The following is a 26,738-nucleotide window of genomic DNA, read 5'->3' on the forward strand; positions in this document are numbered from 1 at the left end:
GGCGCGGACATGGCACTGCTCATCAGACCACGCTGAGGCAGCGTCCCACATGCCACAACTAGAAGGACCCACAACAAAGAATATACAACTATGTACGGGGGGCTTTGGGGAGAAAAAGGAAAAAATAAAATCTTTAAAAAAAAAAAAAAAAGACAACACATATCAAAGCAAGTTGAACAGATAACATTAATATGAGGCGTTAACTATAATAGGAAGAGTAACATTCACTTAAGAAAACTCAACTTGCATTAATAAACATTTGTTTTGAAAGAACACTGAAAAAGAAACTAAGCTACTTCAATATTGAAGATCAACTAAAATGTAGACCATTGGCACCAGGCACACAAAAAGTGCTCATAAGGGGGCTGGCCCTGTGGCTGAGTGGTTAAGTTTGCACGCTCCGCTGCAGGCGGCCCAGTGTTCCATTGGTTCGAATCCCGGGCGTGGACATAGCACCGCTCATCGAGCCACGCTGAGGCGGTGTCCCACATGCCACAACTAAAAGGACCCACAACTAAGAATATACAACTATGTACCCAGGGGCTTTGGGAAGAAAAGGAAAAAATTTTTAAAAATCTTTAAAAAAAGTGCTCATAAGATTTTCTGAGCTAAATTTGAAAACAAGAATGTAATCTACATAAAGAAACACCAACTTAGCAATTTTACTCATAAACACTGGGGGTTCTATGAAGCATAATCTTCAGAGGGCGGATTTACAAAGGTCATATAAACATTTTTATGGAAAATGATAAACAGAACCTCTGTATGCACACACTGTCCAAAGATCCATTTAATAATTATAAACTGGATAAAAACTAGACATTATAATTATATCCAACATAAAAAAAATCATGCTGATGATTACTGTATTCGATCTTGATAAGATATGCTCAGTTAACCAAAACAGAATAATTTAATTTAAATAAAAACTTTAGTTGGTCTTGTTTTTTTTTTTTGGAAGACAACAATGAGAAACTCAACAGTATCTCACTATCTTTGGAATGTACGTGATTTGGTGAAAATAAGCACCAAAGAGTACCTGGCACAGAGCAGGAACTCCATAAATACTTCTTGAATAAAAATCCATCCACTGTAAACTACCAGGACTGGAGTGTCACTGGGAACTCTTCTTGTAACCCTGGTCAGTTTGGTTGAGAGGCTGAGTTGAAACTGGACTCTCGTGTCATCTAGGGCGTCCCTCATTTAAGAATGAGAAATAGTAAGTCTTCTACTGTTACGGGTCATTAAGAGTTCACTCCAGGATTTTCTAGGCAAAAATTATTAGCCTCATATTCCAATTTTATAAATATACAGAGTAAAAATTGATATAAATCAGTCTGAGTTCCAAAGCAACACTTTCTCTTTTAATGCAAACTTCCATCTCTATTACTGAGCTTACAGCCTGGTATACATATTTTTTCATCAAATGAATAAATGAACTATAAAAGAAATACCTAAACTTTATATTTGCTTTCTTTTATTGTTTGTTTTTAAATGCTCAAGTCCACAGTGACTTTTATACCATCCTAAAACTTTTGCCAAGCCATTAAGTTTTACCAGTTTTCTGTTCTACCAAAAAATATATACAAATCAGCATTCCTTTTTGCTAAACAAGCATAAATTTTTATTCATTCTCAACACATAAACTAATGGGTTTTATTTACAAGACAGACCACTCTTAAAATATTAAAACAATCTAACGAACATTGTTGCTTTTTATGTAAAATATGCTTTTTTAAAGTAAGCAGACAAAAGGATATCCTAATAAAATAACTTTCTTATATGTATGGCTCATCACTACAATTAATGCTTTAAATTTATTATGTATTAATAAACTTATTGTGTATTAAATTTATGTATTACTAGATTACTAGATAGATGAAGGCCTAATTTTATTAATCAAAAACTAAATGAAATAAACCAGGTAATACAAATAACCAGAAACAGAAGGTACTTTATCTCAGTATCTAAGCAGCTCAACGATTTGGTTTTTGTACTAATTTATTTTCCTTCCTTCTCTCCTTCCCTCCCTCCCTTCCTTCCTTTATCTTCTCTGCTTCCCACCAAAACAAATTCAATAGCATCTTCACTTTCTTTTAAAATTTTACACAAAAAGTTTGGGGAAAGAAAACAAAAACACTGATGGCCAATAAAAATGCAAAAAAAAAGTTTCTAAGTTATAGCCTTAAAAAATGAGATAACGCACAAATCCAAAATACAGAAATGAGAACCACAAGTTTTTTAAGTTTAAATAAATACCATTAAATTTTATATTTAACAGAGATAAAAAGACTCAAATGTTTAGTGTAATTGAAACCTCAATTTACTTTTGAAAGTTATACTTTTCAAGCAATGTAAACTGATAGTGCACTAAATATACCACTTATTTAATGATGCTATAAATAGTATCACTGTATTCAATAATATGGATCTATATGAAGATTATCTTTAAGGTAAGCATAAAAACCTAGCTGCCAATTTTCAAATGTTAAACTCCAAAAGAAAAAAATCTATCAGGTAGCCAATTTACATAATTAAACATTGAGTAAAGTTTGATTTCCTCCTGTATCTGTCAGTTTAATTACTGTATTTCAAATATGATACACAGATATCACTAATCATAAAATAAAAGTGTGACAATGGTCCCACAGGCAGTCACAAGACAGCCACGAGGCAAATACAAAAAGAAATGAATAAATAAATAATACACAAATAATTTTGCAACATCATTATCAAATTAGGAGACTAGTTTTTTAAGAAACATACCCAATCTGGCTGAGAGTTCTTATTTTGGAACTTCCTTCTTAGTCAGCCTTCCAAAAACTTAAGACACTTGGTCTCATTCCTTTGCAGGCACTCCTTGTATCTAACTGAAAATGTTATTACAGTTTCATCACCCAACAGCCCGACTCCAAATGACTCCTGGCTGTTCCCAAAAATCAAATCTATTCTCAGCTGATGAAGATTTATCACCTTGTAGGATAATTCAAAGGAATGTGCTTTTTAAGGCAATTCTTCAAAGAAAGGGGAGGAAAACTGCCGAGGGAGAGGGAAGAAAGAGAGACAGAAGTTAGAGAGACTTTGAGAAAGGGCAGCTCTACCAAAATAAGCATTAACAGCTTCCCAAGGAGACTCCTTTAGAAGGAAAAACACCTGATGAGTGATTTTGGTTTATTTTTAAACAATTTTCACTAAATTATCGTCATAACTTTCACAAGAATGAATTGGTTGACAGTAGAGACTCTTTTGTGTTTATATGACCAACAAGGATATCCAAATGCAAGGAGAAAAATTTTCTATGGAAAATCAGCCACTAATGTTCAAATAACATACGTCTACTCCACATAATATATAAATGGCTTTTTTAGTTTAATATTTTTTTCCACCATTACACAACTGACAATTGACTTTCTCACAGCTAAAACTTTAAAATGGCAAAACAGATTTTGAAGACGTTTTCTGTAATTAAAAACGGCTGCTTAGATGCTGAGAGAGAATTTCTCAAGGATAATATTGCTTTTCATTTTTCTCTTGAAAGATTCAAGTGAAAAAGAAATGTGTTGAAATCAAGTAATTAGAATTCCATTTGGTCCATCACCCCTTTTCAAAATTTATTTAAAGATTCTAGATTTTACTGACAAGTTTTCATCTCCACAATATCTAGGAAAATAATAGTATTCAGTGTTTTCAAAAGAATATATGTAATCAAAAAGTCAATATGATTTATAATCGCAAAGGAGTTGTCAAGAAGTGTTAAATATCTAAAGACTTTTTAAAATTGGCTTTGCATCAGAAAGCTCAAATACCAGCTTTGAAGACTGTGTAATTTTGGCAGACTGGTAACTCTTGACAATATCCATCTCACCTTTATCTATAATAACGCCTCTGGTGTTTACCAGTGCTCATTATCATCTTTAGAGGGGAAAAAAAACATTTCCTAGCTTCCCTAGATGCTGGGTGTGGACAGGTAACTAAGTTCTGACCAACAGAACAGGAGAGAAAGTGATATGTGCACCTTCCAGGACTCATCTTAAAAAAGAGGGGATATATCGCTACCTCCCCTCGTCCTCCGACTGTGTCTTGCTGTCTGGAACAAGGACATGAAAACAGGCTTTCCTGGACCGTATGGATGAGGACTAACCATAAACACACTAATATAGAGTTTAAAATTGTGAGTTCCATCTTTTAACGAGCCCATATTTATTTGTCTAAGTAGTTTAACAATAATTCTTACAGAATGCAAAAATATACATCTTCCAGAAATGGATACCTTTCCCCAACACAGCCAACTGATTCTAAATTTTAAACAGTCCAGTTTAAAGAAACATCCAGAACAATGAAGAAATGATCTCATACAGTGTCAACAAACTAAAAAAAAAAAATACTCATATCCTAGAGTTAATCAAATATGTCTTAAGACCCTTGAGAATCAAATTATTTGACTCCCAAGCACCAAGAAAAGGATATAGAAAAAACACAGTCTCTCCAAAAAGGTATTAGAAGTGTTGTATGGGAATTTTAATATTGGTGAGGCTACAAGAATCATTCCAGAGGAGCACAGAATAGCTAAAACAACATTCAATAAGGGGAGTTAAAAGACAGACACAGGTCAGAAGCCATGGCCCCTCCACCTGTCGGCTGTATAAACTTGACCATATATATGGGCTTTCCTCTTGGAGGTTCTCAATTTGGTTTTGGGAAGTGGGTAATATGTGCCCCATCTACTTCATAATGTTGTTGTAGACATTAAGTATGAAAAAATATATATAAATAGATCTAAAAAAAGAGAGGGTCCTTTATAAATATAAGGAACTATTATTCAAAAAGCTATGTATACATGCTAAAATACACATTGGCTTTCATGATTAAAAAGCTTTGGGATTTTTTTGTCATTTGGGGTTTTTTAAATATGTCATTGTAAATGCATTCATATTTTAAAATGTAATACAGATCTCCTCTCACCTACCCTTGACATTTCAGGAAAAGAATGGCTTAATTTGCTTCTCTGAAGATTTCCCCCTCACAACTAAATAAATAACAAAGCCTAATATTTACCAGTATTATTTAAAAATGACATATACCTGACAAAACATTTTTCATCTTGTAAGATGAGAAAAACATTGATTCCATGATTGATCATAAAACAGAACGTGAAAAACAACCAATGGACAGTCTAAACAGGCCAGGAGAAAGCCTACAGTGCGGTTTAGGGTGCTAAGAAACGCTACCATTGTTTAAATTAAAATTTTTATTAAAAAATAAGTTTTTTAATTAACTATTTTAGAATGCCTGAAAAAAAATTCCCAGATAGCACATTAAATGCTGTCCATTGTGTTATACTTTATAGTATGTTGCTATGTGGTTTCTCGATTTTATCAAAATTACGTCTGAGAGAAGGAAAACCATTTGTCTACATTTAAAATTCCTCATCTCTACAACTCAATATTTTTCCTTGACGCATTCTAAATGTCCTAGCAGAAATTATTTTGAAAAGAAACCATTAAAGGTATGCTAATGACTCCGAATTGTGACAGATGCTGTGGAAACAGGCCTGTTGGCTGAGGCACAGAACCATTAACTATCTCTCATAAAGTACTCTGGACTTGCTCATTTATTACTGCTGCGTTGCTCAAGGGGGGGAGAAAAACAGCAGGAGTTTCTCTTTCTGAGGCAAAAATCCTAAGGCACTCACTTATTCTAATGTCATGATCCCCACTGTTTATCTGCATGATAATTAGGAAAATCAGAAGTAGTGAAATATTGTTTTAACAACGTGATTAGAATTAAACCACTGGAAAGGGCAAGGAGAAAGTTCCACATGCTGACTGACTGGTGGATCTCCAAGACTACAGACTAACTCAGGCAAAGCAAGTCCTAGTTCCTAGGAACAAATCAAGGGGTGGAATTCCTAGCCTCACTGACGGGTGCAGGGGGAAGAAGAGAAGAATTTGGAAAGAGGGAATGGAAACACATCATTACTCTGAGAATCTTCTGTCTACAACCTGTTAAGAATATTTGTTGATCACCCATTTTGAGGAGAAACACTGATCCAGCCACTGTAGGAATCAAGAAACAGAGCATCACATTTCTACAAAGTGATTGCATATACATTAGCTCATTGGACCCTGCCAAGAAAGCTATGAAAAAAATATGTTGATTTTGGAAGAGAGGAAACTGGAGCTTAGATAAAAGTGAGGTGACTGGCTGAAATCACAAGCTCATTAGTTGAAGAGCCCAGAAGTCAGGTGTTCCATCTCCAAGGCCAGAGCTCTTTTCTCAAGACCAAATAAGAATGAAGTGGTATAAAGGTGGGAGGGGTAAGAGGAAAGAAGGGTGGAGATAGTGTCTTTAAATTCTAACAGAAATATGAAGAATATGATTGCTATATAACATGTTTAATAAAGATATTATAATCATATAACATGGAGGAAGCTTGAAAATGTACCTGGGCACCAAGGCCTTGGCACACCCACAAACAGCCTTGCTAGGCTCACCCCAAAGCTGTTCCAACCACAGGGCTGCCAAGCACCAGTAAGAGGAGGAGGATGCTTTGCTTTTCTTGCACCCTCCATCAGTTGTTAACAATAAGAGCTGAGCATTAGAATCACGTATTTTAAAAATACACATGCTCAGGTCCCACCCTGTAAGTCCCAGTCCACCAGGCATTTGTTTTTTTAACAGCTTGACAGGGGAGCCAGGCTTGGGAACCTCCATCCAAGAATCACAGCTCTTCCTTTGTACCTGCGCCCACGGTTGATAGAGAAAAAGAGGTTTAGCACAAAATTCACAGCTTTAAAAGTCAACTACAGGTTTTACAAGAGCAAGTGAAGGAGAGGAAGTGCAGCAAAGAAATAAACAATAAACCATCCTGTCCAGGAAGGTAATAACAAGCCTAAGGGATTTTTTAACTACAGAAAGGAAAGCACTCAAGACAGCCCTAAACGGATGGATGAGGAGTTCACTTTCACAGAAAATACAATAAACTCGTGCCATATAGAGTTTGCTGAGCATAGGTGTCTGACAAAAAGTGTTACAATACCCTAGGCTCAAAAGTTTGTACTAACAATTTGCCGTTGGAGTCCAAATTATAAACCGTAGTAAAACCAAATGCTCATTATCCACAAGAAGATTCTATGTGTCCACCTTTTCAATGGGAGTTTGCCCCTAGGCACTAAAGAATAATGATAACAGGGGAGATGGCAGTAAAATACTGCACCTTTAGAGAGACCTTTAAAGTATTCTAAAGAGGTCTCTTACAGCTGTCTATAAAATAGAAGTGAAGGTATCCATTATTTACTTATTTTAGAAGCATGTGGTAATAAACTCAATTTAATATTCAACATCTCACTTCATTATACCAATAGCTGCCTACTCTGGCCAGTGAAAAAGACTCTTTAAACGGCAAGTGCTTCATTTATATGTGAAAGCCCATGAACTAATGTCATCTAGACTCTCCACCAAGGAAATTCGTCAGTGACACCCAGTCTATAAAAGAACCTTATAGAGTCCTCTACATAACTTTTAGCAGCTTACTAAGTGATTATAACCTTCTCAAATGCTTTGAGTTTAATATATTCCCAGGAGGTATTCAGGTTAAATGAGGACTCTGAAGATACCAACCACGGCATGTAGGAACAGGGCCATGTCACCTGCCTGCCTCAGGGGAGGCCGCACCCCTCCCCCCCCAACTAGGTTCCTCTGTCCACTTAGATGGATCACCAGGAACAACAGCACTACCGCCTTCCTGACTGCTCCTGGAGGACTCCCTATATTCATGTTCCACCTAACAGAACAGCCCTTTCATTTGCTTGGCCATAGCAGCCCAGAATGGGCCCAAATTACCATTATACCAAGATTTCAAGTACCAGACAACCCAAAGGAGCCCCTTCACAGCTGAATCTCCCTGGCCCCAACCGCTGCCTATTCAGACTGAATTTCTTCTCACTGACAGCTATCCTGGAGGTTCCAGCAGGCCTGCTCAACTTCTGATACCTATGTGGACAGCATACATTCCGTTCAGTAGGAATTACTGAGCTCATACCGAGTGTAAATCCCTGTGTGGAAATGCAAGTGTAAATGGCATGGTTCTTTTCTGCTTCTCTCACCCCTACGATGTAATTCACATTCTACAATGGGAGATGAACACACATGACCAGATCATTCTTTACTCAAACGGAGTAAAGGTCATAACTAGGATAACCACATGTCCTGGTTTCCCTGGAATGTCCCAGTTTATGGGTGTTGCCCTGACAGAATTAATTAATAGTGCCTCCTTTCACTTTCCCTGTTTGGACGATAAATTATAGGGTCATCCTAGTCATAAAAGAGTTATGAACAAAGGGATTTGGAAATATGGAAAGGTTGTGTTCATTTCTGAATTAGGAAATCAGGAAGGCTTTCTGAAGCAGACACTTATGCTGTGCTTTGAAATGAAAGGCAGAATTTAAATGAGGGGGCTGAGAGGTGGGTGGACAAGCAGGGGAGACACTCCAAGCAGAAGGACCAGCATGAGGAGGGTAGAAGAAGCAGGGTATGTCTGCCATCTGCTCCTGAAGCACTCATCAGTCTAACTACTATGATTTTGTAAGTGGCAGTCTATATTATGGCTACTCTAGGCTTCTTGAGAGCAAGCACTATGCTCAATCTTGTGTTTTCCCAGCTCCTGACATGGCACCTGGTACAGAGGAGGTGCACAAAAGCCAGGGGTTAATAACCATGTGTTGCTATTCAACTGAATGAATCAGGCCACGGAAGCATTGTGTCACCTATGTCACATTACACTACTCTGCCACTTTAAGAGGAAGATTATGGTCACGATATTAGCACTTTTTGCTGGCCCCGCAGTTTAGCAGAATGTGTAGGAGACGGCCAGAGCCAGAAGAACCTGTATCTCTGCAGAGACAGGGTCAGAGGTTATTGTGAGGCAAACATCCAGAGACAAATTACTGAGAAGTGGTTGAGAGGGGAGAGCAAGTAAAGTTCCAACACGGTGCCACTTTAGGCCTCACCTGTGCCACCTGTGGCGTCTCAACAAAACAGGGACTCCACCAGGCTCAGAGAAAAGAGGAGACCCACAGCTGCAGGCCCAACTGCTCGTAGGGTGTAGCTCACAACATGCCACAAAGCCCTGTCCAGAAAAGCCACAGGGGCTGCAGCAGTCCTTAAGAGAAAAGACTGAGGTCCCCCAAGGAAGAAGGACTTCTGCTTCCAGACTGCCACATCAACTCTTCTCTGCTCTCCAGTCTGCTACCCTGCCCTGAAGATTTTTGGCTTGCCAGTCCCCAGAATCACATGAGCCAATTCCCTAAAACCAATCAACCAATCTCTCTCTCTCTGTATGTGCATATATGTGTATATACATGTACACACACACCCACCCTACTGGTCTACTTTTCTGGAGAACCCTGACTAACACAGATTTATCTAACATCAACTCTAGTATTTGTACAGTGTTGTGCAGTTTCAAAGATGATTTCAAAAACAACATCATCTGACCCAATTATTGAAGTTGATCAAATTCAAATATAAAAGTAAAAATCCCCTGAATAATTACAAAGCACTCTATAGGTAAAAGGTAGCATCAAAAAAATGATCCAGAGATTGAGTTATGGCATCAAACACTGAGTTAACTATTTTTATTCCTTTAGGGTTAACTCCTCTTTCTCCCTGCTCTATAACTATTCCAGACATCAGCATTAAGCATGATATACACCAGTTCCTCCTACTAAAATGTGAATTCCATTAGGGCAGGGATTTTTTTTTTTTTTGGTATGTTTTGATGAATTCCCAGCATACAGACCACAGTGCCTAGCATACAGTAGGCTCTAAATAAATAATTCTTAAATAGAAATGCAAATGAAATACACACACAAACATACACATAGATATACATGAAAAAAGCAAGAATAAAAAGTTCACTCTTACTAAATTAATGAGCATTGGTTATGATGAGCAAGTGATGTTTTAAATTATAAGAGCTTTATTATAATTTCACAGAAGTACAATATAACCTCATTATAATCACACAATGAGGCCTGTCAACCATCTCTGTATTTGATGACCATATTTCTCCCTCTTGTTTTCAAGGTAAGAACAGAGAGAAGCCAGGGACATTTACTCACTATACTTCAGTCATCATAATAGTGGCCTTGAAGATAACTGATAAATAATACGGGCCTTTTCCCCATTATTTAAAAGAGATGATGGCATAAGGCTCCAGTTTCACCATCTAGGAAGTTACAACATTAATCTTTGCCCAGCTACTTAAGACTCCTAGGTGAGAAGTTAAGTAAGTGGTAGAAGGGGCAGCTGAGAAAACTAACAGAGGAGGTGTGTTATACAAGCACAAACGTATATCCTCACAGCTCTGGTGAAGAGCTATCTATCCCAAATGCCCTCTGTGTGTCTCGCTTACACAGCCGGAAGCTGCCCCATTCTCCATGGAGCTTCTAATCCCAAACCAGCCCAAACTTGTAGAAATATCCCTGACCTTCTTGTTCTCCAGCCTGCAGTCCTCGGAGCCTAGCTGGAAATCACCACTGAAGAGGATAAAAAACATCCTGGACAGGGAACCTAGAGATTCAGGTGCTGATCCTCACTCTGTCACCTCATCTCTAAGAGTCCAAAGAGAAGGAGGTGGTTAGGGAGGGTGATTTCTACCATCTCTTCAAGTTCTAACAAGAAGTACAGTGATTATGCAAGACGATTCTGCCTCCATCTACAGCAAGGCTGAGTGGCCACCAAGAAAGGGAAAAGGAAAGAAGGAGCTAGAGCCCCAGATAGTAGATTTTGAGCAAAACTATGAAATGGACCACAGCTCTCTGACTCAGTGAGGCTCTCACAGCACGGGGCATGCCTTCCAGAGCACACTCTTCTCAATTCCCTGCATTCAATGAGGTTTTGAAGAGGAGACGCCCAACACGGCACAGGATTTATTGCTGAAAATAGCTTCAGGCCACTTGTCAAAAGGCCCCAGGTTAGGAGTTAATTTCTTTGATGAACTTAGTACCGCACATTTAGAAGCCCAGCTTGTTAACAGGCTCGGAAGTTTACAGAGACTTAGGAATCAACTAAAAGGCCAAATTATCACTTTAAAATAAGAATTACATCTGCCAAGAAGAAGAGGCATGTGGGACCTCTAGCCAAGACAGGCTCTTTCTGCAGCCCGTCTACGTGGAAAGCCAAATCATAATGGGTGGGTTATTTGATAAGCTTTATGACCAGAAAGTGTGCTAGCATGAGACTGAGAGCTTGCTATAAGCATCTACACAAGAGGCAGGCATCCACCAGGGCCAGACCATTGTTAGACCAGGGCCAGGGTGGGACAGACATAAAACTGCTTGTCTTTTTGAATCTTTTCCTTTCTTCTGCATATAAAACTCTTTAAAATAATAATTTATAATTGAAGATGTCTTTTTTACTATATATAAAGTACATAAATTAATACTTATTCAATTCAGGGAATCAAGTAACAACAAGAAAAGTGTTTTAAAAATATAAGAAAGAAATTTTTTTAAAACACAATGCTATCCAAGCTTTTGTCTATGCAGATACACAGATATTAAAGAGCATGCTGATTTTCATTTGACTAAACATCATGTTATAAACAAACACCATGATGTTAAACGATCTTCTTAAAACTTGAAAGACTGAAAAATAAAGATTGACACACTCTTTCTTTAGACACGTTAATATATTCAACCAGTGACAGCCAAGTCTTGCTTTGCAGTCACTCAGAGCATGTTTTGAACTTTATCATAAGACAACTATTTCTCCCCTATTTCTAAGTTACTGAAAAGGAGACATCTTACTGCAGTCCACAAGCACAGAAAAGACCTCCAAAACGAAAGTGCCCTGTCCCGTTAGAACACTAGGCCTTATAAAGTCTCCACAGTGACAAGGCAGCAATCTGACAAACTAACATCTCATCATCATAACCGCGAGCAGAGGAGAAGGTAGACCCCTCTTCCTCAAAGATCAGCTAGCATCCTTTCCACCCAGACAACAGGTGTGTGTATCAATGGTGGTCTTGCCAAATTAAACACCCCAGCACTTTCCCCCTTAATTCTGTCTTGAGAGAGAGGGAAATAAGAATTTCAGGCCAAACTGAGAAGAGGGTGACGCCATGCCAAATCAGTGAAAAAGATATTTTCAAAAGTCTGTTTACCTGGCAGTAGCATCAGATCACATCAGTACTCCGCCTACATGCACGACAAGCTCTAAGCCCCAAATTAGGTTCTGCTCACACACCAGAAACATTTTCAACCTCCTCCAATGTATGTACTACAAATCTGGAGACACAGCTCCCAAAGCCTTGCATCCAACAGTAGACGCCATAAGAACATTCCTTAATATATAGTTGCCTGTTACTCGCAGTGTCCTGTCTTCAGTGATATGGGACAAATATGTCTTTTGTACAGCTTCTTTAGGGTGACAGACATTAATAAAAATGCATGGCTGGATTTACAGCTGGCATGGATCGATTTCTAGTTATTTTACAATTATTGATTGGGGAACTCAAACAGGCTTTGCTTCTTGCCAGACAAAACGCTAAACGCCCCCCTTCATAAATCCTGAGAAAAAGCCACAGAAACATGAAAACCGATGTATTCTGGAAAAAGAGCATGCCAAGACAAGATTATAACCAACTCAATGCTGAGAATCCAGTAACAAATGTTTCTCCAGAACAGAGCTTGAGAAACAGTCTTGGCAAGTCCCTCTCCCTCGCAGCAGCAACCTTTGTTGCAATCGGAACTGACGGCAGGCTTTTTCACTTCAAGTAAAAGATTTTTGTCAGGGTGAACATATTTTAATCCACTGCATGCATTTGTACCATGTCATTTACAAGGACAAAACCTGACTACTTCAAGAGTCTGCTTTTGTTGTGTCACTCTACAGGCCCGATGTACATGTTCCCAAGGCTCGCAGAAAAAACATTCAAAGAGAGAAGAGAGGGCGGGGGAAGCAATATTATAATATACATGCAGAGCATATGTATAGCTCCAGCTATAGCTTGAAAATGGTGATCTACAAGATGGAGGTACATGGTTAAAATATGCTGTATTCTAAAGGAGGATGTTATTTAGAATTTGTTATTTTTGATGCCTTTAGGGTTGGAACTCAGCCAATTTCTTTAAGATATACTGAGTTCTCAAGGAGTTAAAAAAAAAAGTTTGAAGCACCAATACATTCTCTTGTCACCTAAGCATGACAGGGAATGAGGGGAACATTCTAAAGATGTCACTGCCATGTGCTGCAAATTTAACTTACGGGGGAGTGTCAGGAAAGAAAAATTATGTCACAAATGTGCAAGGCAGAGATACAATGGTCATATTAAAAATTAATAAACGATTTTAATGAGTTGAAGAAACAAATGCAAACTAAATGGAAAATAAAGTAAGCATTCAAAAAGATCAACCTTTGTTTGGGCTTAAAGGGTAGCAAAAGGGTTTAATCCACTATAATAGAGAAACTTAGGGCATTTAATTCAATAGTCATTTTTTTAAAGGCATAAAGTAGACCAAATTCTGTGTCTTTTAATTTGATTGTACATATATTAAATGATATCAAGTTTTTATTTTGCCAACAAAGGTCTGAGTTTTCATTCTAAGCCAACAAACACGTATTAGCCGAAAGATCCCACCCTCCTACATCCAAGAAAAGGACCCCTCTCATCGTGACCCTTTCAATACAGTGACTGCTGACAGCATTTACACCTGTGCCCACGACTAAACCACTTCTACTAACTTTTCAATAACAAAAATTCAATTTAACCAAGAAAATAAAGGCTTTCAACTTTACCTATTTTTCTTTTTTAAAGGGACTTTTTTTAATAACCAAAGAAAATTAAACAGATGTGACTCATGGAATTGGTAACCTATTCATAAAACAAAATTACTTTATGAAAAGTCAATTTTAAGTATATAGAACTTTGCATTCTCTAAGAACTCCTGTATTTATGTATTTATTCATCAAGGTAACAGACTTGAAAGAAAAGTATGTCAACGACCTTGTCCTCATTCTAAACAGATAGAAACAAAGGGTATAAAGAAAAAAAAGCAATTTGCCTAAAATTACATGGAGCAGTACCTGAGGGTGGGGTTGGGGGGGCAGATGGAAGGCTATTTCAGATAATTATTGCTCAAAAATCTTGTAGTAAAATAAGAATTTATTCTCTAACAGTTTTTAATGATACAACCTGGATACTTGCTACATTAAGAAGACGTAAGATTTACCCAGATGCTGGTGAAAGCATTTAAGTTGTAGCTTTGGTTCAAGAAAAGAAAATATCCAAAATAATTGCTCCCTCATCCACAATATAAAATATTAATCTGTATGTCTGAATGAAACTCTTCACTTCTTTTTGTTATCCCTTCTACTTTCATCTTTCTAAAACTCTAGCAATGACAGCAAGAATTCATAAATTGAAGTTAACACAGTATTCGTCTTGATCCTGCTGTTTGCAAACTATGTTTAAAAGGTTTTAAGATATGATAACTAAATGGAATCTATGATCCTACAATGTATCCTGTTCCAGGAGGAAAAACTGCTATAAAAGAATATTATTGGAATCTGGGTTAAAGATTAAAATATTGCATCACTGATAAATTTCTTGACTTTGACAACTGTACTTGGTTATATAAGAAAAGCAAACTAATTTTTAAGGGATAAAAGTATTAAGGGACAAATGGGCACGAGGTCTGCAACCCATGCTCAAATGGTTCATAAAATGTGTGTGTGTCTGTGTGTGTGTGTGTGTGTGTGTGCAGAAAGAGAATGGCAAATGTTTAAAAAAACAAATCTGAGTCAATTTCTTACAACTTTTCTGTAAGCTAAAAATTAATTCAAACTGAAAAATTTAAGAAATAAATTTTAATTTCCTATAGCGTCTAAAAAAATGTCTTTACCACATGCAATACAAATAAAGTATACACACACACACACAAGCTAGCAATGTTTAGACTCAGCTTTTAATTTTACAGTAGAAGCCTCATAGTCAAAATTAGTTACCAGCTCTTTCTTACCATTCTACCAGGGCCATGAAGAAAGAGCTTATCTTTAGGAAATAACCAATTTTTCTATTATATTAATCAACCTGCTGTCAGTAAGAACTATTCTGGGGATTACTAAGTGTAATTGAAAAATATGTTAACAATTACGTAGCTACATCCCAAATTTGCTTCATTTTTTTTTTAAACTTAACAAATCTCCAAAAAGGTCAACGACATAGTTTTTTCAATTCTATTCAAAGCTTGACTTTACAAGAAAAACCTGTGAGATATATTCACCTTAAATGTCAATGAAAACACAAAACAAAAAATTGACTGAATCCACTGCATGAGTAAAGGAGGCAGTGTTCACAGGAATTCTATTTACTCTTAAAAACAACCTACTGCAGCAAGCCCATCGCTATTCTCAAGCACCTTGCCAAACTAATGAATCTTTATTATCCAAAGTAGAAAAATAATCAAATGATCTCTTACCTCCCCTACAAATAAAGAGTTTGTGTTGCCCATTAAAAAAGGAAAGTTTCTGCCTTTATATATTGGTGCTCTTCTGAGGGCAAGGGAATGGATATTTGCTACAAACCAGGTCCTTTTTTATCTATATCAACCACTTCTCCCAAAATATAACAGATCATGGCAAACCTTTTCTTAATAAGTACACTCAAAAATGACCTTAAAAAACTATACAATAACCTGCATCCATTGCAATGTAGAGATTTACACGTGAGGATTTTTTTTTTTAATGCTGAAATTCACAATCTGAAGTACCAAAACTTTTTCCATTCAATATAGTTTAGACGGAAAGTTTAGTTCTAACATGCACTACTCCATTCCTTATTCTTAAACAAATTATTCCTAATCCCTGGTAGTGTCAGGATTACTGCTACATTATTTCACTAAGCAATAACTCACAAGGCCTACCAGAGTGGCTGGGGCAGCTTGCCTCTACCCTGAGAAGGACCATCACACTACGACGGTTCTTTACTTCCCGTGTGTGCTCGTCATATGCATGATTTTCTGACGCCTTTATTTATGTCTGCAGTGATTTCTGCTTCATCTAGGTGCCTGGCCCTAAAACTCCTCTTACCTTTCTAATACAGTGGGCCCAATCCACTACAGGTCAAAAACCTACTACAGTCTTGTGCCACATAGTGACATCTTGGTCAACGACAGACCGCATATATGATGGTGGTCCTATAAGATTAGTATCATATAGCCTAGGTGTGCAGTGGGCTAGACCACCCAGGTTTGTGTAAGTGTACTCCATGATGTTCGCACAATGATGAAATCGGCTAACAATGCGTTATTAGAAAACACCCCTGTTATCAAGCAATATATGACTCTGTTAACAACTAAATCTGCTGAATTGTGCCCCCAATAAGATCACCTAGGCAATGAGCATCTGATCTGTTGTGCAACCTTTAGGTTCACAGTCTCTGAACATTTCTCATCTATAACAGGAATGACAGATGTCTCACCCATATCAAGCATTTATTAACAGAAAATGAGATCCTGGAATTGAAAGCTCTTGGTTAAATGGAAAGTACTAAAAACAAATAAATTGTTTTTGTTGTGATGCTGGTTATTAATAAAGCTCATGAGCATTAAGGTCTACCTAGAAACACTCTGTGATTCCTTTTCGGTTCAGAGCAGTGGTTCCAGGCAATCAGCTAGCTGTGCTTCTGAAAATCAGATAGGCTAAGGAAACTATAAAAGGATTAATGTTTAATGTCTAAGCAGAAAATGTATATAAGTAGGTTTATAATCTCCAATAAAACTGGCCCTGTGACACCGATTGGTGTTGTTTCTTATCAAGAAAATATTAAACACAAATCTGGAATTAAATTTACAATCAGTGTTTGAAACAAGCAGAAGGTATTTAGATACACAGCAAAGTATGGGACTTTGTAACCAAGTGTCACAAAAGATGGAAGAATGAGGAGAAGTTAGCTAGAAAACTCCTCTAAACTTTTAATCTCATCAACAAATTTCCATGACAATGAAGACATCTGATAAGTTTACCACAAGTTATAAATTATTGGTGCTGATCATTCTATTATTTTTTTTTTGAAAATAGCTTGGTGCTGGTCTGAGTAAATCATATTCTGCCTGGGGCTATGTAGCTTACCTCGAATTATTTCAGAATCATCTAAAATGACTCATTTTTCTATTAAAATGATGAATGAGCTAAATGAGGTATGTAATAAATACCGCAGGTTTGTAAACAGATTCCTGCTCTCTAGAGAATGGAGGCCTTACTTCATTTGGTAATTCTGCCCCTCGGTATTTTCAGGAGAAGTCATCCTTAAAATATAGTTAGTAAAGAAAAGAGTAGAGAGAGTCACATTGGAACAAAATGGTGAAAGTCTTTATGGTTAAGGGAATAACCCCAGGCTACATGAAAATAAACCCTCCAAACCCCTAAGACGGGGAACAGTTCAAAACATCAAGAAACACAGAAAAAGCATATGTCAGTCCCATTTAGGAATCATATCTAAGCAATAAAAGAAGTAATACATACAAGAAATACAGAGCTGTTCAAGAATGTGCAACATTGTGAAGAATTTAATGTCCAATAAACAAAAACGAAGCTCTCACTGCACATAGTACGTCACATAGTAAACACTGCTGTGATTCAATTTGCTATTGAATCACTAAACCACAGGTCCACGCACAAGAGGTTGAAAGGGATTCTCCAAGGCTGTATCAGAACTGACAGTTGTGAGACTTGCCACAAAGACAAACTGGAGAGACTGCTGTTGAGCAAAAAGGAGCACAATTTGCCTTACAGTCTCATTCAAAGCATAATGTGCGAAACTCTTATTTGGGATTTGTAAGGATTGACAGACTTCATTACACTTGTGTTAAACTTTTAATTTGTCACAGGTTAAAGCAAACACTGAGGGCCATATTTCTTAGCCTCTTCAGTAGGAAATGAGATTATGTCGTCAGTTCAATAAAATTCAAAGGCCCTAATGACAGTTCATTTCAGAACAGGCAGTAAAGCAAATAAGTTGACAATAAACGTCAGGTCATTATAAAGAGATGGAATTATACCAGCCCTTTGCACCTTATTACCTATGGATCTTTACTCAGTGTTGTCCATACCTCACCTTGACACTCATAATGACCCAACTGATGGGACGTCAATAAGCTATTTCTGGCAAGGCTACCACAAAGGACACCACTCGACAAGAGTTGCCCTGAGCCAACTGGTTTGCAAGCAACTTGATGCACTTTTTAAAGTACACTGAAGAGGAAAATATGACAACACATTCTAAGCCAAGTTGCCCCTCACAGCCGTCTTTAAATACGACTAGTGTTTGGCAAGAACATCGAGAGCATTATACTCAATTGAGCTATTTTCTTCTCTAGTCACTTTGTCCAAAGGTCACGCAGTCTGAGATAGTCCTTTGGAAAAAAGCAACACAAGCAAATTGCAGTCACCTCTACATTGTGTTCAGTGGACAGACGCACCAACCTTGACGGTGAGATTTAATCTCCACTACCAGAAGAATGCTCAGCCAGTCTCTCCTCCAGGCCTCAGTATCTGCTCAGCATGACATCGTGCTTCTCTAAGATTGTCTGGTAACGTTAAGATCCTTGGTATTTCTGTAAAGCTGGATAAGGAGGGGGTTTGACAACGCGCATTTGAAAAATACCCTCTTCTGGTTAAGCTTTCAGTATACAAACAATACTGAAACCTGTACTAGCAGTCCTATTCTCTCCCTGGGCTCTTAACATGAAGGCTAAGCTAGCAAACTGAAGCAAAACATGCTTCTCCTCTTCCATTGCAGCAGCAAACAAACCTCCCTGAAGCTGCCCTGCTGCCCCATGGAGTATCTGATTAACAATCTCTTCACAGGGCTGTGTGCATTCCAGCTGACAATAATAACGCTGCTTTAACACACACAGGATGTTCAGGACCACACATGACAACAAAGAACAGAAAGGGAGAGGATGGGAGACAAACACTTTGTCCTGGAAACTATCATGGGCTGCCGAACCCAAACACACAGGAGGCAAAATGATCCAGTGTGCCTCCGCTCTCACCTGTTCTGAGGAATGCTGCCCCTTATATTTCCTGGGAAGATACTAACTGAGCAAGAGTTAGAAAGAATGGGACTTCAGATAGATCCCAGGTCCTGTTCTCACCAATAACATTGACCAAAATACCTTATACCTTAAATGGTTTAAGTCCCTCAAACAAAAGCAGAAATTCCATATTTAAACAGTCTTCAAGGGGCTGGCCCTGTGGCTGAGTGGTTAAGTGCACGTGTTCTGCTTCAGTGGCCTGGGATTTGCCAGTTCAGATCTTGGGCACGGACCTATACACCACTTTATCAAGCCATGCTGGGGCAGCGTCCCACATAGAAGAACTAGAATGACCTACAAGTAGGATATACAACAATGTACTGGGGCATTGGGGAGAAAAAAAGGAACAAAGAAAGAGGAAGACTGACAACAGATGTTAGCTCAGAGTGAATCCTGTTCACCAAAAAAACATACTTTAAAAACAAAAAAAGTCTTCAAAAGCAAAAGCTCAAAATCATTGACTTCATTTTGGGCATTGAAAGCAAATTAATCCTCCACGCATAGCAAAACAATTGGGGCTTAGTGTCTACAGCAAGAAAACCAGCACACAGCATATATAACCAGAGGGTACATGTTAATAGAGGTTATAATCAAAGTATTAAATTGTATCCAAAATACAGCAAAATTTTTTAAAAGGTATCTCTAAGTGCCCAATAGAAGAAGCCAGGACAAGCGTTGCTACACTGCGATTTCATTCACCAGGTTACTTTTAATGATACTAAAAGCCCCCAAGTGATCACTTATTGTTCTTTTACACAGAACTTTTAAGCATGAACCATGTTGATCATTTCAAAGTTACAACTCCAATAGTATCCTTTGCCCTTGGGCAAAATCTTACCTATATTTGGGCAGCAGTGGTATTCTTATCTACTTCTTTTAATTTAGTCATTTTCCTCCATACCCCAAATTCAAAACCTTTTTCTCTTTTACTATGAAATTTCAACTGTCACAGTTTGAAGCACAAACAAAACACAGAACTGAAAAGCACATAGCACAAAATTAATCAATTCTTCTTCTTGATTGCTTCACTGGCGCATTTCAGACAAAAAGGAAACTGGGGATGAAAAGTGACATTTTGGTGAAACAGTCGCTTAAATTTGCAAAAACTAAATTTATGCATTTGCCTACCCTATTTTTTTTAGCGTTTTTTCTAAACACTATGAGGCTTTACAAATTCAAAAATTATAAATAGAAAAAAAAATCCAAGGTAAGAATGACCTTTCCACAAACCCTACACTTGACTAGAGAAACTGAGGAAAAGCAGCCAGATCTAATTCATCTTTGCATTTCCAGTCACTAACAGTGCCTAGTTCACAGTAGGTGTATAGTAAATTTGTGATGGAGGGGAATGTGGAAAGAGACCAAAATATCTAATGATCTAATGATCTCAACTACAGTCAAACAAAATAATTAGTGCAATATCTGATGCCATTACCTTCCCCCAATTCTAAACTGAGGTCACACTTCACAATATACACTTAATCCAGAACATTTTTTAATTGATTACTACTTTTTCTATTTCAAATGATAGAGTTTCTAATACTAGAAACCTTGGAGCTACCCTTGACACTTCTCTCAACCCTTCAAACCTAAAATCCTACTAAGACTATCTTCTAAATATTTCTTATATCTTTTCTCTCCATCCCTGCTAGCACTGTCGTAATTCAGGTACCGCCTGTTCTCACTTGGATTTATGCCAAGCTTTCTAACTAGTTTCTGTTTCCATTCACTTCCTCCTCTATCCTATCCTTTGTGCTTCACTATAGCAAGTTATCAAAATGACCATCTAACTATTTCATTTCTCCCCTTCAAACCCTTGTATGAATATAGTTCAGAGTTCTTTGGATTGTATACACGGTCCTCATGATCCTAGCCCTGCCAACTTCTGTCTGCCTCATCCATCAACATTCTTTGCCCCATACTTCCCACTCAGCACCTCCTTGAAGTGTCCCCCTGCCATGCTTCCATGCTTTTGCCTGCAGTATCGTAGGCTGGACCATCCCTGATCCTCAACCATATGCGCAGTTCATACTCACACTTCAAGACTCAGGTCAGGTACCACTTCCCTAGGAAATCTTTTCTATTCTTCCCCATTCCCTCTCCTCCAATTTCCAGGGCGTGAGTAGATTCAATTATTCATTTATTCAATCAACAAGTATTTATTGACTGTATACTCTTTGCTAGGCACTGGCATATACTAAGCACTCAAATGTGTGTTGAACAAATGAATGGAGGGATAGCAATGAGTTAAAAGGAAGTCCCCGTTTTCACAAAAGTGAGAAATCTCACAAGAATATAACTGGCATGGTTCTGTAACAGACTTAGCACTTTTTAACATTATTTTTAATGTCCCTGTCTCCCACATTACACTGTGAATTCCTTAAGGACAGGATTTTGTCTTTTTCATTTATATATCTTTAATATCTAGCACACCGCTTTTCAAACAGTAGGTGCTCAATAAAACATCTGTCCAAAGAATGAAGGAAACTATTTCACATTTAGGTTTATAAGCTCCAGAATATTTAAGTAAATATTTCTTAAGTAGGTAAGTTGGGGCTTCTTTTCAAGTTTAGATTTAAAAAGAAAACACTACATAATTCTGTAGTAATAATAAGAAATGACTAATGTAAGATCAGCATAATTCATTAAGACAGAAAAAAGAGTGAATCAAAATTTTAACTGGCATTTTAAAAAGAAATCAAATATAATTGCAAAGTCAAAAAAACACAACTCTCTACTCTTTAACTTAAAAAAAATCTAACGACACAGCAAACTTTAGATTTATATGTACGAGATGATAAAGATATACACAATGTCAAGTTGCATTAACTTTACAGGTTTCCTGGTGCTGCCCTTTTAACTAGTCTTCATTCTTTACAGACGTGCTTTCCTGCTACTAAGAAGCATACCTTTCATGTGAATTTTTTTTAACACTTTCAAGTGAGTAAAATTATCAGTGAACTGCCTCTCCAAAACCTCTGGGTAAAAGCAGCTGATTAAAATATTGGTACCAGTCAGCAAGGAGAAGAGTGAGGGGCTGGTACACTCTTCCTGAATCTAGAACAGAACTACCAGCTTCTCGAGCTACAGCAATTCTTCCAAAGGGGAAAGTTTTGATCTGATCCTATTTTAAAACTTCAACAACACGGCCATCGTGACTTTGCCCTTCAAAGCGCTTCAATAAAGCTGGCTGCTACAACAACTGTGGGAAGAAAAGCCTGGACTCACATCTAAGCAGGCAGCAATCTAAATGTCAACTCTTAGTGGGAGGAGGAAGATGGGGAGGGGGAAGGAGTTAGTTTTATTTCACAGTACCAACATCACATCAGTTTTTTTTTCTCCCTAGTTCTCCTGAAAGACAGCTTCCCAATTCCTTCAAATGTGTGAAACCCAACCTTTGCCTTCTTGCTGGCTGCAACATTTGGGTTCTAAATAAAGAACAAATCAATGTTTGGCCATCACTCAAAGAGTGCCTCTTAATGGGGTTAAGAATGGCAGCAATGGGGGCCCAGCACTCCACACCACACGTTTCACAAGGTGGTGGGATGCAGAATCTGGAAACTGTATAGACGGTGCGGGGGAGGGGCTTCAGAAAGAACTAGGCACCTCCCAACATTAATTATAGGTGCAATAATTACAGGTGCTTATTTTCTTAGTAGTTTTTAATTGTGGTAAAATACACATTAAAATTTACCATCTTAACCATTTAGAAGTGTACAGTTCAGGAGCATAAAATACATTCATGTTGTCATGCAACCAATCTCTAGAACTCTTCATCTTGCTTGCAACACTGAAACTCCATAGCCATTAAAAAACTCTCCATTCCTCCCTCCCCCGGCCCCTGGAATGTACCCTCTCCTTTCTGTCTCTATGAATCTGACTACTCTAGATACCTCATACAAGTGGAGTCATACAGTATTTGTCTTGTTGTGACTGGCTTATTTCATTTAGCATAATGTCCTCAAGGTTCATCTATGTTGCTGCACATGTCAAAATTTCCTTCCTTTTTTAAGGCTGAATAACATTCCATTATATGTATATGCCACATTTTGTTTCTGCATTCATCTACTGATATACCCTTGGGTTGCTTCCACCTTTTGGCTATTGTGAATAATACTGGTGTGAACATGGGTGTTCAAATATCTCTTCTAGACCCTGCTTTCAATTCTTTTGGATAAATTACCAGAAGTGGGATTGCTGAATCATATGGTAATTCTATTTTTAATATTTTGAGGAACCACCGTACTGTTCTGCATAGTGGCTGTACCATTTCACATTCCCACAACATCTTCGCCCATACTTCTTATTGTCTGTTTTTTTGATGGTAGCCATCCTAATGGGTATGAGGTGGTTCCTTAGTAATTTTTCTATTTTCCAAAGTTTCTATAATATCCCTGTATAATTTTAATAATTAGAGGAAAATTCAGTGAAATACATTCATCTATTAAAAGTGATCACACAGATATATATTTATTGGCATAAAAAGACCTTTACCATACAGTCTAAATTGTTTAAATGTGAACATTATTGTAAGAGTTATACAAGACTATGTAAATTATTATCTATTTTAGGGAAATATATATATACACATTAATATAAATGTTTTATACAGACTTAGCGGAATGTGAAAAGGAACACAAAAAACAATAAACCAGAATGTTAACAATTATCTCTAGACAACAGTAATTTAAGTGACCTTAATATTTTATATTATTTTCTGATCTTTATCCAATAGGTATGCATACTTCTATAATAATGAGTAACAACAATAAAGCGGGCAATTTGGTAAATAAGTTGGGAGTCACCAGGGACCTAAATTGCTATAGGCAGCCATGTTGCTGTGGCCATGAACTAGCACCCAATGTCTGAGAGCACTCAAGCCAGGACAAGATCCTCTGAATCAGCTATAATCCTATTGTATAAATTCTACTTTTACTCCTTAAGTGCTTTGAGGGCTCTGTTTGGCCAATATTACGATGGATGCTGAAATTCAGGAGTTGTGAGTATGGTGATTTGCCATCTATACCCTACAACCCAGACTCAGTAAAGAAGAGACATACAAAGCAAAATATACAATGCCAGTTTCTTATGCTTAACTTGCTAAACAAAAACAAATAGAGACAGGAAACAGATAAGATTTATATGGGAAAAAATGGCCTGAAGATACATTGTTCCAAACTACATTACATAATATTTTAGTTACTATTAGTTAAGAAATTTTTTTAATACTTTCACATTTTTTGAGAAAACTCTTTTTTATGCCTGTCATATGCAGGTGTGTGTGTTTAATGAGTTTTTTGAAAAATCCCAATCTTGCTTGTCTCCCTAAACTCAGAGAACAAGACAGTATGTCCAAATTTAGGCAAAGAGAAGTAGAGAAAAGAGTGATTCAAGGCTAAGAGGCAAAGCTGGGGCATGAAGAAAAATGCCAACCAAGGATTTTTTGGCCCACCAGAAACTAACAAGCTTGCTCCCCTACCTTCCTCAAACATAATCACTCTCCACTCCATCCCTGGCCTTCAGTTGGAAGGCTGTAACATTTGTGGAAACGACTCTTCAACACACTAGCTTGATGTATTTTCAACTTCCTCAAAAAACCATCAAGCTCAGAAGTACATAAGATGTCATCAATAATTGAATTACTCAACACTTAATGTCTTTAATTCTGAAATTCTCTCCCTTTTCACAACAAATGACTTTCCTTCTACATCTCTTGGCCTCAGCTCCATTCAACATGTGTGTCCTCATGACAGCACCAGCCAGTCACCTGACATTTCTTTCTTGGTCTATCACCTGCGTTCTGGCTTCACTATCTATCCATTCAGCCCAGCCACTGAAGAAATGGATTCATTACACGTTGGCTCCCTTTTACTTTCTCTATTGCTATCTCGTCATAGGTTGGCCTCTCAAAGAAAGGACCAAGGGAAAGAATAGGAGAACAGAAACTGACCCTTTTCTTATAAATTTTTAATGATTCCCAACTGCCTGCTGAACTAAGGACATCCCCCTCAGTCTTGCATTCGAAGTTCTCCACTCTACAGTCACATTTTACCTCTCCAGTGAGTTCCCAACTATACTCCAATGAGTACTATGGGTTCTGAGAAGTTACATGTTGGTTTCCTGGAAGGCTAAAGTGGGAGCGAGTAGTCAAGACCCCAGGTTTCATCCAGAGCAACTCCACTTTTATCTAACAATGAGAAATTGCTTAATAAATTATTTTGCACACAGAAAACAGAATATTATACAGCAGTAAAAACTACATTTCAGGGGCAGGACCTGTGGCCTAGTGGTTAAGTTCAGTGCACACTGCTTTGGCGGCCCAGGTTTGGTTCCCAGGTGTAGACCCAAACCACTCATTAGCGGCCATGCTGTTGCAGTGACCCACATACAAAATAGAGAAAGATTGGCACAGATGTTAGCTCAGGGCAAATCTTCTCAGCAAAAGAAAAAAATAACTATATTTCAGAAGAACATTCAATGATATAAGAAAGTGTTTATGATGCTAACCACTATATACAGCGTTACACAAATTCTTAAATATGTAATAGACCTAGGAATAAAAATTGTCTAGAGGGAAACACATCCCAGTGTAAACCATGGTTAAGTGAGAATGACAGATTTATGAATGCCTTTTAAATTTTCTTTCTATTAATAATCATTGTTAAACATGTTTATGTAATCTTTAAAATCTCTTTCAATTATTTTCTTTAATAAATATATTTTTCTTAAAAAAGATGGTGCCCCAAAGTCCCTGCTCTACGTTTTCCCCTTTCTAAAGCCCAGTAAGTGATTGATCAAACCTTACTCCCCTTTGCAGGAGACTTCCCAAACTAACATCCGGAGCTTGCCAGCAGGGAGAGAAAGAGGTGAGGCTGTTCGCCCCAGAGGTTCCAAACACAATGAAATCAAAGGCGAGTGGAGGGGAAGGCGAACGAACAATATCCCTTCAGGAGAGAGGCCTGTGCCTGTGTCTCCTGTTGATCCTTACTTAATAATTCTCAAGTTACCTCCCTTAAAGTCCCTGGTGATTAATCTTCGCAAACTGTCAACCACTTGTAAAAAGGCAAAAATCAAGAAAATCTAAGCAAAGAGAACATGAATTTGATAAACACTCAAAGTTGGCAAGGAGTACTCAGCTTCTCCCCAACATCGCAGATGTCCTGGTAGACAAGACAGTTCTCCTAAATCTTTAATACTCACCAGGTGCTTCGCCTTTGCACACTCCTCCTCACTTGATATCCTCTCGCGGAGAATAGCTCTGGTTAACTGCTCATTGGCAAAAGCCCTTTCTTGATCCACTTCACTGCTTTGCTTTAGTCTGAAAAGACAAGCAAGGTCTAACTTAGAAAAAAAAGATTTTTAGTTGCCATGATTTCTTTTTAATGAAATACTTAAATAAAAAGATGGACGCAGATAGCCATAGTGTTAATAGCTGAAATCATCTTGGTCTAAAATTTATCAAAAGCAGGTATATTTTCTATTATATCCCCATGCAACCTCTATCCAAGCACTTAAAATAACAGAATTCAAATACATAAGGAAGCTTATCAACTTGACTGCTAAGCTAGTTTTAGATCTTATGTAAAACTGAAATCTGCCCACCTAAAAATTCCATCCGTGCTGCCTCCATCTGCCCTC

The 26,738-nt window shown here is 37.7% G+C and overlaps 1 protein-coding gene across 4 annotated transcripts in view; it reads right to left on the reverse strand.

Moving 5' to 3' along the window:
- The window catches only part of CHCHD3 (coiled-coil-helix-coiled-coil-helix domain containing 3), a 269,569-nt gene that overhangs the window by 151,060 nt on the left and 91,771 nt on the right, over positions 1-26,738 (reverse strand). For all 4 annotated transcript variants that reach the window (XM_014840846.3, XM_044747506.2, XM_044747560.2 and 1 more), the window contains exon 4: positions 26,301-26,418. In XM_014840846.3, the coding sequence (XP_014696332.2) occupies positions 26,301-26,418 (118 nt within the window). The remainder of the gene's footprint in view (positions 1-26,300; positions 26,419-26,738) is intronic.

Source organism: Equus asinus, chromosome 1, assembly GCF_041296235.1.
Source record: "Equus asinus isolate D_3611 breed Donkey chromosome 1, EquAss-T2T_v2, whole genome shotgun sequence".
NCBI classification, from domain to species: Eukaryota; Metazoa; Chordata; class Mammalia; order Perissodactyla; family Equidae; genus Equus; species Equus asinus.